We start from the raw sequence: 16,743 nt of genomic DNA, 5'->3' as shown, positions 1-16,743 counted from the left end.
TTTGACATGTAAATATTTATAATTAAAAAATCTAAAAAATAAAAAGCTTCAGTGCATGTTATACTATAAACATTTACAGTAAAGAAACATGTGGTGTTTGGTGATCACTGGTAAATGTAGAGACAATAAGGAATATTAATACATTTTCTCATCCTCCGCAACAATTTTCAATCACTGTTTAAGCCCTCAAGGAACTAACATTTAAAAAAATGTTTGAAGGGACATAACTGACTGTGACACTCATGATGGCTAAGCAGTTCTTATTTTTCTCTCCAGGTAAAAGTCAAAATATTGTTTGTCATAGTACATAGACAACTTTTTAGTTCTCATTACTGAAACATGAGTTTGTAAATGCATAAATTTAATGTAATATCAATTTGCGGTAATGATAATTTTTAGGGATGCACCGATACCAGTATCTGTATTGGGCCCGACACAAAGCTCATGTACTTGTAAAAATCCCCCGATATCAAAGACAGATACCTTGCACAACGTACTTTATGACAAATTTGATTGTCTTCTTGTCTGTGATTTCTTTAGCACTTTGACAGCTTTGTGACAGGCAGGTAAAAATTGCATTCATTACATCCTCGGTTTTGCCCTTTTGAGGTTATTGGACACTGTGAAATGTTGGCTTTGAAAATTTCTGATGATAAGCACATAAGAATGATTTGTTTTTTATAATATGAGTTGAAGTTGTGAAAAATAAAGATGCTTATAGTCATAAGTCTCATTTTGTTGTTCTTAGAAAATTGCCACTGAAAAAAAAAAACGTACAACATGGGAAAAAATATCGGTACTCGTACTCGATCCTTAAAATTTTTGATAATGATAATCTAAAAAATGTAAATAATTCTATAGGAAATATTTTTTAAACCCTCTAAAAATAATGGTTATGTTAAGTTCAGACCTTAATCTTATATGTGCAAAAAAATATTGGCTTCAAGGGCTTTTAATAATCTAATCTGGACACCTGTTAAATCTGGATTTCGTGAGAATCACCCATTTCTGTGTTTGTTCTCTTACTGTTGTTTGATGTCATGTTAAATATTCCCACAAACACTTTATACCCAACAATATCACATGTTTCTTCATTCATCTTTTTAAAAGCAAAATACTCTGCGCCTGTATAACTCAGTGGTATAGCATTGCGCTAAAGGTCATGGGTTTAAACCCATATATACGAAAATGTAATGCACTGTAAGCTGCTTTGGATCAAAGCATCTGAAAAATGCATGAATGTAATGTAATGATGAAAAAAGGCATCTTAACCATTGTTCACTGAATAACACAGCAGTTTAAAAGCTGAATAAAGACTTGACTTTATTTCTATATATAATGGTGTTGTTGTGTTTTAGCTTCAGGTTTGTAAGCGGTGATGTTTTCCTACTGGCAGACAGCAAATGTGAATCTCTTCTTCCTGGACGCACTGTGACGTCTTCAGTTTTTTTCAGGCAGAGCGGGCACCTCGATCACCCGACTCCTCCTTCTCCTCTCGTAGCATCGCCATAAAAACCCAGATGTGCCAAAACTCACTGGAGCAAATCTTCAGGGAAACTCTTGACTGTCGCCCTTCAGCTCTTCCCTCTGCACCGTACTACAAAAACAGACGGCACGCTTACTACTGCGCCACGCAACTATTTACCAATCAGGAAACGGCGATAAACTTCTGGCCGTACTCGACGGTTTAGTTTATTACCTGAAGCTCCTGATTGGTCGGACTCAGGGTCAGCTGACCTCATCAATGATTTGATTGTACTTCATGATCTTGTGATAAAGGACTACTGTATCTACCAGTGCCTTCATTTTCAAATCCTAAGAGCCAACGGTGGTGCGTTTTTGGATGAAAGACGAGTCTTCATGAGCCATCTTGTGGATATGATGGGGATAAAGATCCTCTGATTCCTGTCGGCCCGGAGCCATACTGACATTAGAAGTGCCATGCGTCTGTTTCTACTTGGCCGTCGTCTGATGGTGAACGTCTCCACTCGTGTAGCAATATTATCGATAGGCACGTAAAGCTTCACTGTAGCTTCTTGATGGGTTTCTGAACAATTCTCCTCCTTATCAATGTACAAGCATCAAACACCATCAATCATTTATATACTGAATGAGATAACCGAGCACAGATGAGATTATTATTCAAAAATAACTCCAAATGATCTTTTTTAGTCTATAATACGCCATCAGCTGATAGAAAGAAGTTATATTTGAATAATGAAATGCAACATACAGTCTGGATTTAAACATCAGCTTTCCTCTTTATTTTCCTCTCTTTTGTTTGTTCATGCAGTTTATTGTGAATGATCCAGTAAGAATGAAATGTTTTATTTTGATGATTTAATCACATTACAGCTGCTTTTATTCCTGTAGTTTAGACCGGTGATGTCATACTCTAGTTCAGAAGCACTGCCAACTAATCATTACTTATCACTGATTTGATTTTTTTACAATCTGTTAGTGATTGTGAAGTCATCTGTGGTCGGGTCTTTATCAAGTGTTGGTATTAACAGATGTACTTCAGCCCAATGATGTTAAATAATGACGTCCCCAAAGATAAGTCTGAGTATTTATTGTCATACAGTGATATCTCAAATGTGCCATGATAGCTTTCAAATGCTGCTAATGGATTTTGAGGTTGATATGAGACTGAATTGAGCTCTTTATAGTCATGCCAATGTTACAGATAATACTGAAAGATGGAGCTGTGTTCCAGATAATAACATGCAGTCATCGGCCAGCCATTAGCTTTAATGTGAAATCATTGTAGATTGTGTTTAAATGGCCTTAATTGATCATGTGCATATTTTCAAATTCATGAAATATGAATTTACCTTTCAAAAACTTTGTGAGCAGATCTGAGCCCAGATGAATCTGATTGGATCATTTTGTTTGTTTGTGTCGTCGTGTTTAATGTCTGTCATACACTCATCAGGTTAATGATACTTGATTTAGTTTCATACTTACAGCAGTTTCACTTTCTTAAGATGCAATGAAAACACACAGGATTGGGCATCCGATCCATTACGCACACGTGTGAAGTTAACTCGGATAACGGTTCTTTAAAAATGATTTATTGTAACATTCCATGTGAACATTATGTACAGAGATAATGACATTAAAAAACAACATTTTTCAAGCACAGATCTTTCAGTTCTTGTCTGGATGTTCATTGTGTGAGTTTAGGGCTGGGTAATAGTTGTTTCTGCTTTTGTCTAGTTTCACAAACCGTCCTCATCTTTAGACTCACATGTATCAGAGTCAAGGCAGAAATGTTTTATAGTCTCGTTATAGCAAACTCTTAGACTTTTGTGAATGACTTAAAGCTATTTTAATAAAAAAATTCAGAATTAATGCTTTATCATCAGTGTTTCACAGTCTTCACGAGGCATCATATATTTAAATTAGGGGTCTCCACCCTTTTTGTGAACAAGGGCTACATCCACAATGGATAAAACAATCTGGAGGGCTACTTTTTATATAGTGTCTGTCAACTCAAAAAAATTGATATGTTTAATCATTGTTTCAAACCAAGCTAATATAAAAAATATGTAACAAATAAATATTAAAATTGAGGCCATTAAAAGAATGTACTTTGGTGGGCAACTCCCAGGGCCTTATTTATAAAGCGTGCATACGCACATATTTAATCGTAAAGTGTGCGTACACAAAAATCCACAGTAACGCTCAATTCACGCGAACGAGGCGTAATTGCGTCTACCGCTCCGCACTAAACGCCTCATTTGCGCCGCGAGACCTCCAGACGCACATCAACGTGTCTTCACATTGACTTAACATTGAAATCAGTCTAGCGCGGCTGGTGTAAACGCAGCATAATGCTCAAAAAGGGTTTAAACATTGACAGACGCTCTTTTATATGTCATTGAAATTAATTGGGCATCGTTTAAAGGCGGAGATCTAAAAATGCTCCGCTGCGCAAAAATTCAAGATCCTTTGTGATTTATAGATTTCACATCTGAAAGATAGGGGTACATGCGTCTTTTGTGCTTTCCAAGTAACCCTGTCTCAATACAACGGTAAATGCAGTTTGTTTTTTTCCCGGACGGCAAGATCATTGCAAAGTTTTATGTTTGTTACCTGCATTTTGGAGACGATTGCTTAACAAACAAGGCCCAATTCGTTTTCAACTGAATGACGGAGCGGTCCCAACATTAAAAGATGCCGTTCAGGAGTCACAACCACAGGTGGTAAGTAAATTAAAATCTAATCTTTTTGTAATCAGTGCATAAGTGCATATAATGTAAACAACATGAACATATAGCTATGCTGTATTCGTAACTCTTTATCTCCTCCCACCGTACGCTTCCAAGAGTTCAACCTTTTTCGGAAAAAAACGGAAAGGCTGTTTCTGTCTTTTAAAAAATCTGACAACACAAAAGACTATGGACATATAAAGGATTAAACACTAATCTATAGGTACCCAAGATTAACATGAGATTGAAAGAAACTGTGTGTTATGTGATCTTTAACATAAGGGTTATTCTGAAGAAAAAATAACATGAATACTGAGTTATATAGTGCAAAAAAAAAAAACATGAAACTAATGATATTGTCCAGCCTGCGTGTAAGTATGATTTGGCTTTGATATAAAACTGTGAGTGAGATATGGATAATACATTGTAGATGTGAATGAATGTGTCATTAATATACTGTACAGGAGTTTCCTCATAGATCTCTCAGTGAAAACGAAGCCTCTTCTCTTCCTCAAAGAGTTTTTCTTCTGCTTTAGAGATTTGGTTTCCTTTAATGCTGTCAACAAAAAGCAAACGTTAAGTAAAACTGTAGTTGTCTCATCAGATGCGGTTTAATACAAATGCAGAGTAGGCATGGGCCGGTATAAGATTCTGGCGGTATGATAACCTTTAGCAAAAATACCACGGTGTTGCGGTATTACCATTGCAACACTAAATTGTGTTATTTTCAAATGCCAGGTACAATAAAGCCTTTAAATTATAATATGCTTTCAAAACATATATAATATTTTCGTAATATATATTAAATGTAAACATCAAATCAATCACATGACTTCATGATTTAATGAATTTTGTATAAACACAGCTCATACCTTGGAGACGGTATCACAGAACATTTTAGTGGTTTTAAAACCTTGACTGTTTTAAACCTCGGTATACCTTGAAACCGGTAATCGGCCCATGCCTAATGCAGAGTACAGAAAGGTTCAGTTTCAAAACCTTGTGAGCTTGAGATGAAACTACAGACTCACACACAGCAAAATAAATTTCATAGTATTTTTGTCTTGTTTTCAGTAAAAATATCTAAAAATTCTTAAATTAAGATGCTTTTTCTTAATGAGCAAAACGACCCAAGAAAATAAGTCTAGTTTTTAGACCAAAAATATAAAATTTAGGTGATTTTGTGCATAAAACAAGCAAAAAAAATTGCCAATGGGGTAAGCAAACACTAAATTCAAGAAAAATTAGCTTACCCCATTGGCAGATTTTGTTTTATGCACAAAATCACTTAAATTTGATATTAATGGTCTAAAAACTAGACTTATTTTCTTGTGTCGTTTTGCTCATTAAGAAAAAGCATCTTAATTTAAGAATTTTTAGATATTTTTACTGAAAACAAGACAAAAATACTAAGTAATACTAAGTACGATTTTTTTCCTTGAAAATATTTTTTTTGCAGTGCAGGCCTCAGATTGTGAACGTCACTGTAAAATAAATGCTGCATTTTTGTCAGATCAACATACTGTATATTTTTATGTTACTTTAACTTAAAAAATGAATTTAAACAATTCCAACTTGTTTTTATAAGTTATGTCAACTTATCGCAGGTCAAAACTTAAAATAGTGTCTGTTGCTATCCGGCGCTCACTAGATATTAAAGCTCTTACTTGACTTCTTTCAGTGTAGTGTTGTTTGAGAGAGCGTCAGCTATCTGTCTGGCTCCATGAACGCTCAACTGGTTGTCTATTAACCTGTGAAAAATCACACAATCAATGCTTGAGACTTGATGTTTATCATTTCAAATAAAACTTTATATTGCTTGCATATTTATTGTAAATACTCCACTGCAAAAAAATGACTTTTTACTTAGTATTTTTTTTCTTGTTTTTAGTACAAATATCTAAACATTCTTAAATCAAGATGCATTTTCTTGATGAGCAAAATGATCTAACAAAACAATTCTAGTTTCTAAACAAAAAGTATCAAATTAAAACAAGCAAATACATTTTTTGCTTGTTATAAGCCTAAATTTACTTAAACTAGACTTATTTTCTTAGGTTATTTTGCCCATCAAGAATCAAGAAGAAAAATGCATTTTAATTTAAAAAGTTTTCGATATTTGTACTAAAAACAAGACAAAAATACTAAGTAAGAAAGTCATTTTTTTGCCATGTGTTAGAATCATGAACAGAGATTGCTTGTGTGCTGCAGGTGCAATATTATAAATATGAAAGGTTAAATGTTATCGTACATCAGATGAGTCAGCGATGAGTTTGACCTGAACGCATCAGCGAGATCAGACGCTGCGTCATCACAGATTTGATTCTGAATGAGCCTGAAATAAGCACATGAAGTAGATTAAACCTGGTTTAATGATAGAATCACTGTTGTGATCAGACACCTGCGTCATTAATTATTACTGCTACAAAAGAAACAGGGTTGTATGCACAATCTTACCAGAAGATATGAAGGCTCGTGCTTTCCTTGAGTGCATTTGCCAAACTCTTTCCCCCCTGAGATGTGATGCCATTGGCGGAGAGACTGAACAGGGAAACATCAGTGTTTATATCTTGTGTTCCTCTGAAGCCGAGTATAAAGTCTTGATGTGAGACTCACCTGAGGTTTGTTAGGGATGGGTGATTCTTTAAAGCCTCAGCGAAAGCATTCGCCCCTTCATCACCGATCGAGTTACCCCACATTCTGCAAACACAGACTGTAGTACATCAACAGCTTGATAACATTTGCCAGACTATTATTTACTTATGTCTGAAAGCACTGTTATCATCACACTAAGGTCTTTTATATTGTATGATATAAAATTTCACTTACAAATAAAAATATATTATTTAATAGTGATGCACTGATATATGGACCTATAATCACTATTGGCATATAAAAGCATTTTCATCGGTTGATTGTTTAAAACAGGGCCAGACAATATCCTGACAATCTAAAGGGACGGAAAAACACATTAGAACTCATACTGTGTGATTATTTTGAATTTGGTCACACTGGGTTTCCATCCAAACGTGAAGTGAATCTTTTCAAAATTTGCAAATAAAGAAAAACAAAGAAAGGCAAATTAGGTGCGGTGGTAGTGGTAACCAACATACAGTTTAGAAAAAAAAGACAGGACTGCATTTAGTTATAATTGGGTAAGTTATAAATTAACTATCAGTGCAGCTTGTAATTGCCAAACTGAATGCTGTGCACAGAAGAAGGAATGCAAAGTTTTTGATCCAAGCACTAACAGCAAGGCCAATGCAACAACGTCGAGCTCCATATATGATAGAGACAATGTCAGCTGATACAACTAGACAATCAGTCACGTGGGTTTAATGTTAATCATCTCCCATTATTCGCATTTCCCCCTAATCGCAGTATTTACTGGTATAAGTATTTGTCATTTTAAGTAATCGAGTATCAATACTGACTAGGAGTGCACCAATAAATGCCGATATCCACTAATAATACCTGGCCGATAACTAATCTGAATCGCACAGCCGATATTATTCACAGCTATTTCATGTACTACGGCATTTGATCAGTAAGTCCTTATCGATCTGAAATCACTGTTGGTTTGAGTCGTTTATAACATGCATTTGAAAAAGCAACACTCGTCAAACATTTAATCATTATACATATTCTTTATTATCATGAAAATACCTGAAAACATTTGAAGAACAGCAATGTAAATATATCCTTAATCCATTTCCTGGAGCTGCGTGTCATAGCTGCATGTCTGTGATTCTTTGTCTACAGCGCATATTAAGTTTCTGCACAAGAGCGCCCTCTGGCTTTTGGATGTAGCGGCATTTCACTGTAATTCATTGAGAAGCATAGCAAGCATCTTCTGCCGATATAATGGTGCACCCCTAGTACTGGCATAAACATGTTGTATGGGTGCATCCCTATTATTTACTCATTCACATTAAATATGAAGCCTTTAGATTTGACATGTCAGGTGTGATGCTATAATGTCATCATGTGTTTATGAAAGAAACAGCAATCATAATATTTCACCTTTGCGTACCACAGTAAAAAAGACGTTAGGAGCATATAAGGTGAGTACCAGATTATTTACATGTAGATGAAATTGTTCCTCTGTACAATGCATGAATTCTTTCAGTTAAACAACCTTACCCTACATCAAAGATAGATTTACTCTTGTGAATTCCTTTGGCAAGATAGCTGGCACCCAAACCTGTGATCTTGTTACAGCCGAGTCTAAAAACAGACAAATGTACATAACAGATCAGAAATGACTGTGGTAAGTTTATTAAATATCTAAATCTGATAAGATGACAACGTGTGCATCACCTGGAAAACATTTATTATTTCTGTATGACCTTAAATCACGGTAGACCAGCACACAGACTGTCTGTATACTGCCATTTTATACTTCGTTCATAGCACAGCTAAACTAAATGTGACGTGCAGATCACTGATTGGTCAGAGAGAATCTTCACTACTGGCGTCATTGCTAAATGCAAAATGAGCTTACCTTCGTGCTCTGTCAAGCAAACCAAGTGATGTAATCATCTACACGTTATTGTACGAGTTACGACATTTTTTACCACAATAATCCTACAATCCCAACTGCAGCGAAAAGCAAACTGAGCCGCATCGATTCGTGCCGAGCATAGTCGTACCACGCAGTGGAAAAACACCATTATGATCTGATATGAGTTTGATCTTTCTGTGTATGTTGCTGTGACACCTACTTGACAGTCTTTAGGTGAGGACATCCTTCAATGATCTCTGCTACCAGTTTGGCTCCGACATCTGTGATGTGATTCTTGTAAAGGCTGTGAGTATTAACAAACACACTTTAGAAATAAATACACGAGAGACATAAAGAGAATCCAGATCAGTCCTTAACTCACCCCAAAATCTTGACAACTTTATATCTGATGAGCTCATTTGCCAGAACCTCCATGCTGTCGTCCGTGAGTTGATTCACACATAATCTGAAAGCAAAAGTTTGATGTTTTACTCATTCTGTGAATTCTTCAGACCGTATGACCTCTGTGTGTAGTGTTTACCGTGTTTACCGTACCTTACCACGGTCATTTTGCTGAAAGAGGGTCTTAGCTGTTTCACTCCATAATCACTGATGTTGTTGTTATCCATGTCCACCCCCAGGTGTTTTTTACGATGATGTAACACAAAGTTCAGAGCGCTGCAGTCTGCTGAGTAAATGTTACAGTAGGCGATCTTAATGTAATCGGCCGATATGCCGTTGGCCGTCATCTTGGCCACTTTCTCGCTGTTGATCTCGAATATACACCGCAGCATCCATAAGAAATTGGGCATGGCGTGCACTTTATAACCCGGGATTTCTATGGCTGGATGCCGAGGCAGATCCTTCAGGTGTGACTTCACGCTGTTAGACAGATAGGATTTGAGCGTCTTGCGCTTTTGGTTGAGTGAAAGCGGTGGAACGAGATGCTCGAGAAGAGCGGCGTTGGGCTTGGACAACAGTCCGCATAAGAAGAGATTGGTAAACTGGAAGTGCTCATTGGTCTGGAACGGATCCTTGTCTCTGGGTTGTGACTTTCCCAGACAAGATAAACAAGAGAGGCGGGACTTCTTTTTGTATTCGCATTTGGAGAAAAACTTAAGGATAGTGTCAGGAGTGATCTTGGTGTCCAGGACCAAAGCGAAACTGGCTAAGAACGCCTGCAGGGTCACGTGAAGAAACTCGAATGTGGCAGAGCTTCCGCACGTATCGTAATGACAAACGGGCCTCAGAAACCCGAACTGAAGGTCCTTATCGTCTAATCCGCAAGACGTGACCTCCTCAATGCTAAATAAAAATGCACCTCTCTCGAGACCTTGCAGAGCGAGTCTAGCGAAGGCCAAAAGCTTTTGCTCGCCGGATTTAAAGGTCTCGGAGGGACACCTCGTACTGCGTTTCAGCAGACCGGGTCGAGCGGTCGTATGACCCAGAAAGACCTCCGAGAGGAGCAGGAAAACATTAGTGAGGGTGATGCATGAGTCCGGCAATTTATAATCATCGTAGATGGAATAGAAATGCTTGAAACTCTTAAGAATGATCCAGCTGAAGAGTGGGATGGAGCAGAGACCGCAGAGATGAGGGTTTGCATCCAGCTGCACTCGCACCATCGCCCTTTGTTCCTCCTCGGGGAAATGCAAAGCCGTGTACGTCCTCAGATGCTCGGGTGAAAAACCTCTCAGAAAGACCTTCTTCCTGATCACTCGGCTTTGGACCTCCGTGCCGGTCCGCGCGGTCAGAATTTTCCGAGAACCGTTCAGCAGTTTTCCACACAGCAGATTCATGAGAAGCAAAAGCGGATGAGTCTTTTCTTCTGGGGAGACCACCTCGGGCACGTTATCCAAGTCAAAGTCTGTTTGGATTTCATCGTACCCATCAAACGCAAAGAGTACGGTCTCTGGGAATCGTAAGATGTACGTAAAGACCTCGTTGTCGGGGTCTCCATCCGGATAGCAGTTGTGCTTGAAGATAAGATCCCTCAATGAGATCTCATCCGTTTCTTTAAAGGCGCTAAACATCCTGCACCTGAATTTAAAGAAGAACTTGGCGCGAGTTTTCAGCTCTCTCCTGGACCACAGATTCTGGAGTTTCTGAAGAACGATGGATTTGCCTACACCAGCATCACCCGTGATGAAGATGGTCTCGGCCTCCTGGTTGAAGACCCCCTGATCTCCAAGGAGCTCATCCAGACTCTGGAGAAAGCCCAGGCTCTCGCCCTTGTCGTTTACGAGCTCCATCTGTGTGTCTGTGTAGAGATCCTCCAGCGGCGTCTCTTCACGCTTTGAGTATGATGTGATGAACTGAGTGTCTCTCTTGAGCTCATGCCTGAGTTTCTCACTGTACTTGCTAACTACAAAGACATAAAGACAGTTAGTGCACCAAAACTATCAGGAAGATGAACACAATGTCATCATAACTGCAGGAATATACTCTTTAAAACAACTATAATATGCAATCATTTCTAAAAAAAAAAAAAATTCATGGAGGTGTCACGGTCTCAGCTGAATTGAGAAACCATTCTGGAATATTTGAAGAGCTCAGATGCAAAAGCCACTAATCACCGAATGCTTTTTGTTGGCAGAATCCGTTAAATGCCACATGCGTCAAGCTTCAAGAGTTTTTGCAACATTAGGTTGTTTAGCAAATATTTGGGGATATTAACAGAATATTTGAGAGCTTTTTATTTTTATTCAGAAAGGACAGTGAAGAGCGACTGGAGAGAGATTGAGAAACGACCGTGGATCACATTCAAACTTGCGAGTACTTAGACATGAATACATACCTGAATGCACTTTCTGACTTTTATCATTTGTAGTTACATCTATAGTGATTTTGCAACCGTTTACTTTGTGTTTTGTGAAAAATAAGGCATTCAGTAACTGACTACTAATAACATTTTATTTGCCATTAAAGTGAAATGATTGAACCTAAGCATAAGACTCTGATTATTAATTAATCCTCATTTACAAGAAAACATGTCAGAAGCACTTAGAGGGTTTTCCATCTGAACTCTTCGCTTGTACTTTAAAAATGTATTTGTTTATGCTAATGTGCATTTATACAGCTGCAGAAAAAAAAATAAGAGTCCCTTTCAGTTTTTCTAGATTGAAGTAAAATTTAATTTTTTTGTTTCATTCTGTCAACGTTTGACATATTCTTAATAGAAATGATGTTTTTATTTGCATTTATTAACTGAAAATTGAAATGGGGAAAACATGGTCAAAATAACAAAAAAAGATGCCGTGTTTTCCGATCTTCAATACACAAAAAACAACAACAAAATACTAAAGTTTTTACATAGATTTTTGGAAAATAAAAATAAGAAATTTGGGGGGACTGATATTAAGCCACATCTTTCATGTGCCTTGTCATGCTCTCAGTCTTTTACATTTGCTGTTGGGTGACTTTATGTCATTCCTGAGGTTTGCATTTGTTGAAATTCAAAAGACAATGGACTGAAATGATCACAATACATCTAGAAATGATGAGTAAAGTCAAAACTGGAGTGGACTCGCTGCTGTATATTTGGTATACTTTACCAATTTGACAATAACTAAAATGACAGTAAATGGACAATATAAAAACAAACAAATAAATAAAGGATATAAAAATATAGAATATAATAAACTAAAAATATAAAATATAATAAACTAAACATATAAAACACTAAAAAATCTGAAGTAGGGGTGAGCGGGGTTAGAGTGCTTTTGGTCTTTTTCTCTTACTGTCAGAAGTGAATTTGTGAAAAGTTTTGATGTGTTTTGGTTAAGATATTGAACAAAGAGTGTTTTGGAGGCATGAAAGTAAATTTCTTAAAATGTTTTTTTTTATTTCTGAGTTGGGTCACCAAATCCAACCTTATATTATTTTAATCACTGTCTTGTTACCTAAAACATAACATAATTTTTAAAACATGTCAGCAACTCCTACGATAGCTGGAATTGAAAACATTTTTGCACAGCGGGGTAAGTTGTCACATAGTCTCAGGTATACAATGATAATAAAATGAAAACAACGTATATAATATTCATCAAAATAATAACTGTTAATACAGCATCAGGAGAAATAATTATGAAAAATCACTATTATGATTTTTTTGTCTTCCCTTTAAAAAAAATCTATTTCTATGCATAGCTGCAAAATACAAGGATGTTTAGATGAAGGATGATGGATGATTGAATGTGTGGATATCTATGTTTTATAGGCAGATATAGAAACAATATCCACCTTTAGTTTCCATTTAGGTTTCATTGGACGCACGTGCGCTGACGCAATACACGTCTGGATCCGAACTTTACTTCCGGTTTCCTTTTTTTTAATGGTCTGACTAGTTGCTAAACTGATCTCTTGAACAAATGCCTTGTCGAAAATAACAAATGTTTTGGTTTCCTAGGTAATGTATGTGTTGTTTTTTTGCTTGTTATATAAATGAACTACGTTTAAAGAACTTTGTTGTTATTTATTCTTAGCGGAGTTTACCGGAAGTTATGTGCGGACCACGACAGCCGCTTGTTTATGTTGTTACTGCTGAAACCGTCTATAGACAGAATTTGATTGAATTATTTGCGTTTAAACTAAAGGTGTTACAACAAACCCTCTGTTTGTTGCAATGAACCCCACCTATGGGGTAACGTTTGCACTCCTGTCACTTTCAGTGTAATTGTACGATAACGGTAGATCACACAAACAAACTTTAAGTGTTCATTTGTAGCAGAAATGTGTGTGTTGATTGCATTAAAAAATTATTAATTAATCTAATTGTCTGTGGCTATATGTTGATGTTGAAACACCAATCAGGAGTAGCGCTCCTAATTTCATTGTATGTAATGCAATGACAATAAAAGCATTCAATTCAAATTAAATATTTTTTGAATGATAGAGCCAATGCAAAAAGTGTTAGTTTGTGCCCCGCTCTCCCCTACTCTCAGAATCAATCCTTATATTATAAATAACTGTATATAAGATTTGTAATATGATTTCACTCACTGGGATCTGTGTTAACCACAGGTATGTGATGTATAGTATCTGATGGACTGTACTGAATGTCATGAAACCATGGGCGCAGGTCAATATAAGCATCATACGCTTCATAAAGAATATGTATGAAATATTCAGAACATTCTTCTCCTTTACTCTGGACCAGCTCGAGGATCTTACGCACCTGCGTGTACAAAATGATGACGTCATTTCGTTTTCAGACTGAATCAAATAGATAATGGATTGATAAAGTACAGTTACATTTTATGATGAAGTGATCATACAGTAATGTTTAATTACATTCATAGTTATTATGATGGTTAGTTGGTATAAATATAACAATAAACCTGATCAGTTTTGGTGGCACTTCGCTGTATGATCTCTATATCTTCAGTACAGATGAAGTTGTTCATGTGAAGATTGTCCAGCAAACACTGCGTGTTCTTCACCTGCTCCACCAGAAGCTCCCGATGAACCGTCAGAAGCTTCACATATGAGACTGGATAAGAACCCATCTCTACAGAACCGGGTCAGTAGGTTACTGAGGTTAAACCAGGGTAAATGTTTACGTTTGACACTCGTTAAGTATCCAGCTGATGAACGTCACAAACTCTCAGCAAACACACCCAAACTCAACGCGTCTGACGCGACGCTCGAGCCTCACACACACCTGTCGCGTCATTGTAAAGTTTATAAAGTTTTTAATTACTCACGGAAAAGAAAACGAAAGCGCGTGCATGGCGTAGAACTGCGCTCGCGCATTCATCTCGAGCAGGAAGTGAAACTTCAACATGACCTCTGACCTCTTGAGTCATTTCTGTTTCATATGAGATCACATTATTACATTCTTATTTTTATTATATACAGATCTACATATTAATTCAAGTAATTAAACATTTAATCATGAATTATTTTAAGCTAGACGCAACCTAAGCTTTAAAGGTTCACTTCAAAATAAAAATCATCCCATATTTAACTGTGTAAACTTTTGTATTTCAGACAAACACATGTTTGATAATATGCTGGCTTTTTTAGCTTTATAATGGAATTGGATAGTGCCCCATTTTCAAAGAAAAACAATCTATGAGGTTATTAAATGTCTTCCAAGGTGAAGCAATGAGTTTTTAAGGAAAATTTAAATTTTAAACTTTATAAACTCAATAAAATTGTATTTAGACAACACTTTTCACAATTGGTCATTATTTTAAAGAAGCTTCACATTAAATAGAAACAAAGAAAAAAAACAGAAAAGCAAAGAACAACAAAACAGCAGTTTTTAAATATAGTTTAGGGTGGATCATTTCAGTATTTGAAGTTGGAATTATTCAAAAAGTTATTATTTAAATAATGTAATGAGTAGTACTCCATTTTAAACTACATTATGAACATAGGTAGGATGTCATCCTAGCCAATGTGCTCATGAAAGAGTTAAGTTGAGGCAAAAGCTGATCTGTGACCCAACTAGGGTCGGCCATTCGTGCCAGTTCCACCGGACACGTCCTGAACAGGATTTCGGGTTCGTTCTCCGGAAGTCGCCTTGCCCAACCACCGCATACATCATCGAGGTTCTCACATTTCAGTTAAAATACATTTAGAAAATTAAGATTTATTTATTTTAAGACATACACTCATTGTAGTTTCATTTATACATTTAAATGTAATGGTTGCTTTTCTGAAATTAAACCCGAAATATTAAACCTTGATGACGTATATGGTCGACCAACGCGACTTCCGTAGAACGCACCCGAAAACCTGTTCAGGACGTGTCTGGCGGAACTGGCACGAATGGCCACCCTAGACCCAACCTTACAAAAACCAATCGCTTCACTTTAGAAGTCGTTTAATAACTGTATGGATTAGTTTTTGAGGGTAAAAATGGGGCACTATCCAGTGCTATTATAAAGCTGAACAGAGCCAGGATATTGTTTAATATAACCCTGACTGTGTTTGACTGAAAGAAAAACGTCATATACACCTAGGATGGCTTAAAGGTAAAATTAAGGCTAATTTTCATTTTGTAAACTATTCCTTTAACTTTGAAAAATAAATGCACATCATAAAGGGATTGTTCACCTAAAAATTAAAGGGCAACTATGGTCCAATTCACGATTTTACATTTCCTTTGGTGTGTAAGTGTGTATTAGTTCATGTTAACAATATGCAAAAGGTACAAACCCCAAAGTAAATGATGACGTGAGTTATCATCAACAACGTAAATCTCTTTTCTTGGACTACTAGATCGGCCATTCCCAAACTGTGGTCCGCGGACCACTAGTGGTCCGTGAGGGTACTGCAGGTGGTCCTTGTAAAGGCAATATAAAATAATATATATTTTTTAAGACTAAGTTTTAAGAATATGTTGTACTGATGTGATAACCAGTTATAGTTTTAGTGCTAGTAAGCCTATTTAGAGGTGCAGATAAATTCAGGACTGTGTGTAGACATATTGTATTACTAGAGTAGGCTATTATGAGGTGGTCCGCGAAAATTCTTGATTACAAATAAGTTAGTGGTCCACACACACAAAAAGTTTGAAAACCCCTGTACTAGATTGTACTTCCTGGGATTGGTGATGTAGTAAAGACCGACATTATCATAACTCCTCACGCTTCAGATTCACAGCCTGTAAGTTAACTCTTGTTAGCAACTGAATCTTTCAAACATGGTAAGGAGCGTCACATTTCCTGCTGAAGTCAGAGGTATACAGGCCAATCACAACGTACAGTTTAGCTGGCCAATCAGGAACACAGAGCTTTTCAAATCGATGAGTTTTGTACAAAATCAGTGCATTTTAGGAAGACGGGATATCTGGAGCTACAAAAATGTACGGTATGTGGAAAATAATGTGTTTTTAACCATTAACCATGGGAACACATTGTATTATACCAAATACAAAATAGTGTTTTTTTAGCAATGAAATTGGTACTCTTTAAAATTCTTCACATGTTGATGTGTGGTTACAATTATTTAACAAAATATCTTCTTTTGTGTTTAACAGATTAAAGAAACTCATACAGGTTAGCATTCCTGAAA

At 36.6% G+C, this 16,743-nt stretch overlaps 2 protein-coding genes across 3 annotated transcripts in view; one reads left to right on the top strand and one right to left on the bottom strand.

The window, feature by feature from the left end:
* Positions 1-3,144, top strand: part of znrf2b (zinc and ring finger 2b) — a 62,149-nt gene extending 59,005 nt beyond the window's left edge. Inside the window, exon 5 of the mRNA XM_073811517.1 lies at positions 1,359-3,144. The gene's annotated coding sequence lies outside the window, so the exon portion shown is untranslated. The remainder of the gene's footprint in view (positions 1-1,358) is intronic.
* Positions 2,305-15,950, bottom strand: nod1 (nucleotide-binding oligomerization domain containing 1). 2 transcript variants are annotated; one of them, XM_065270516.2, is made up of 12 exons: positions 14,424-15,950; positions 14,058-14,251; positions 13,720-13,894; positions 9,274-11,083; positions 9,101-9,184; positions 8,939-9,022; positions 8,358-8,441; positions 6,831-6,914; positions 6,672-6,755; positions 6,466-6,549; positions 5,882-5,965; positions 2,305-4,770 (listed from the first exon to the last, which is right to left on the bottom strand). In XM_065270516.2, exons 2-12 carry the CDS (start codon positions 14,223-14,225, stop codon positions 4,698-4,700), a joined length of 2,814 nt encoding a protein of 937 aa, XP_065126588.1. In that variant the 5' UTR covers positions 14,226-14,251; positions 14,424-15,950; the 3' UTR covers positions 2,305-4,697. The 2 variants fall into 2 exon arrangements, with proteins under 2 accessions (XP_065126588.1, XP_065126587.1); XM_065270515.2 differs by having other exon boundaries at positions 14,058-15,950.
* Positions 15,951-16,743: the final 793 nt, after the last annotated feature.

Source organism: Paramisgurnus dabryanus, chromosome 13 (genome assembly GCF_030506205.2).
Source record: "Paramisgurnus dabryanus chromosome 13, PD_genome_1.1, whole genome shotgun sequence".
NCBI lineage: Eukaryota > Metazoa > Chordata > Actinopteri > Cypriniformes > Cobitidae > Paramisgurnus > Paramisgurnus dabryanus.
The sequence above is the reverse complement of the archived record's forward strand: the minus strand, read 5'-3'. Positions and strand labels throughout refer to the sequence as shown.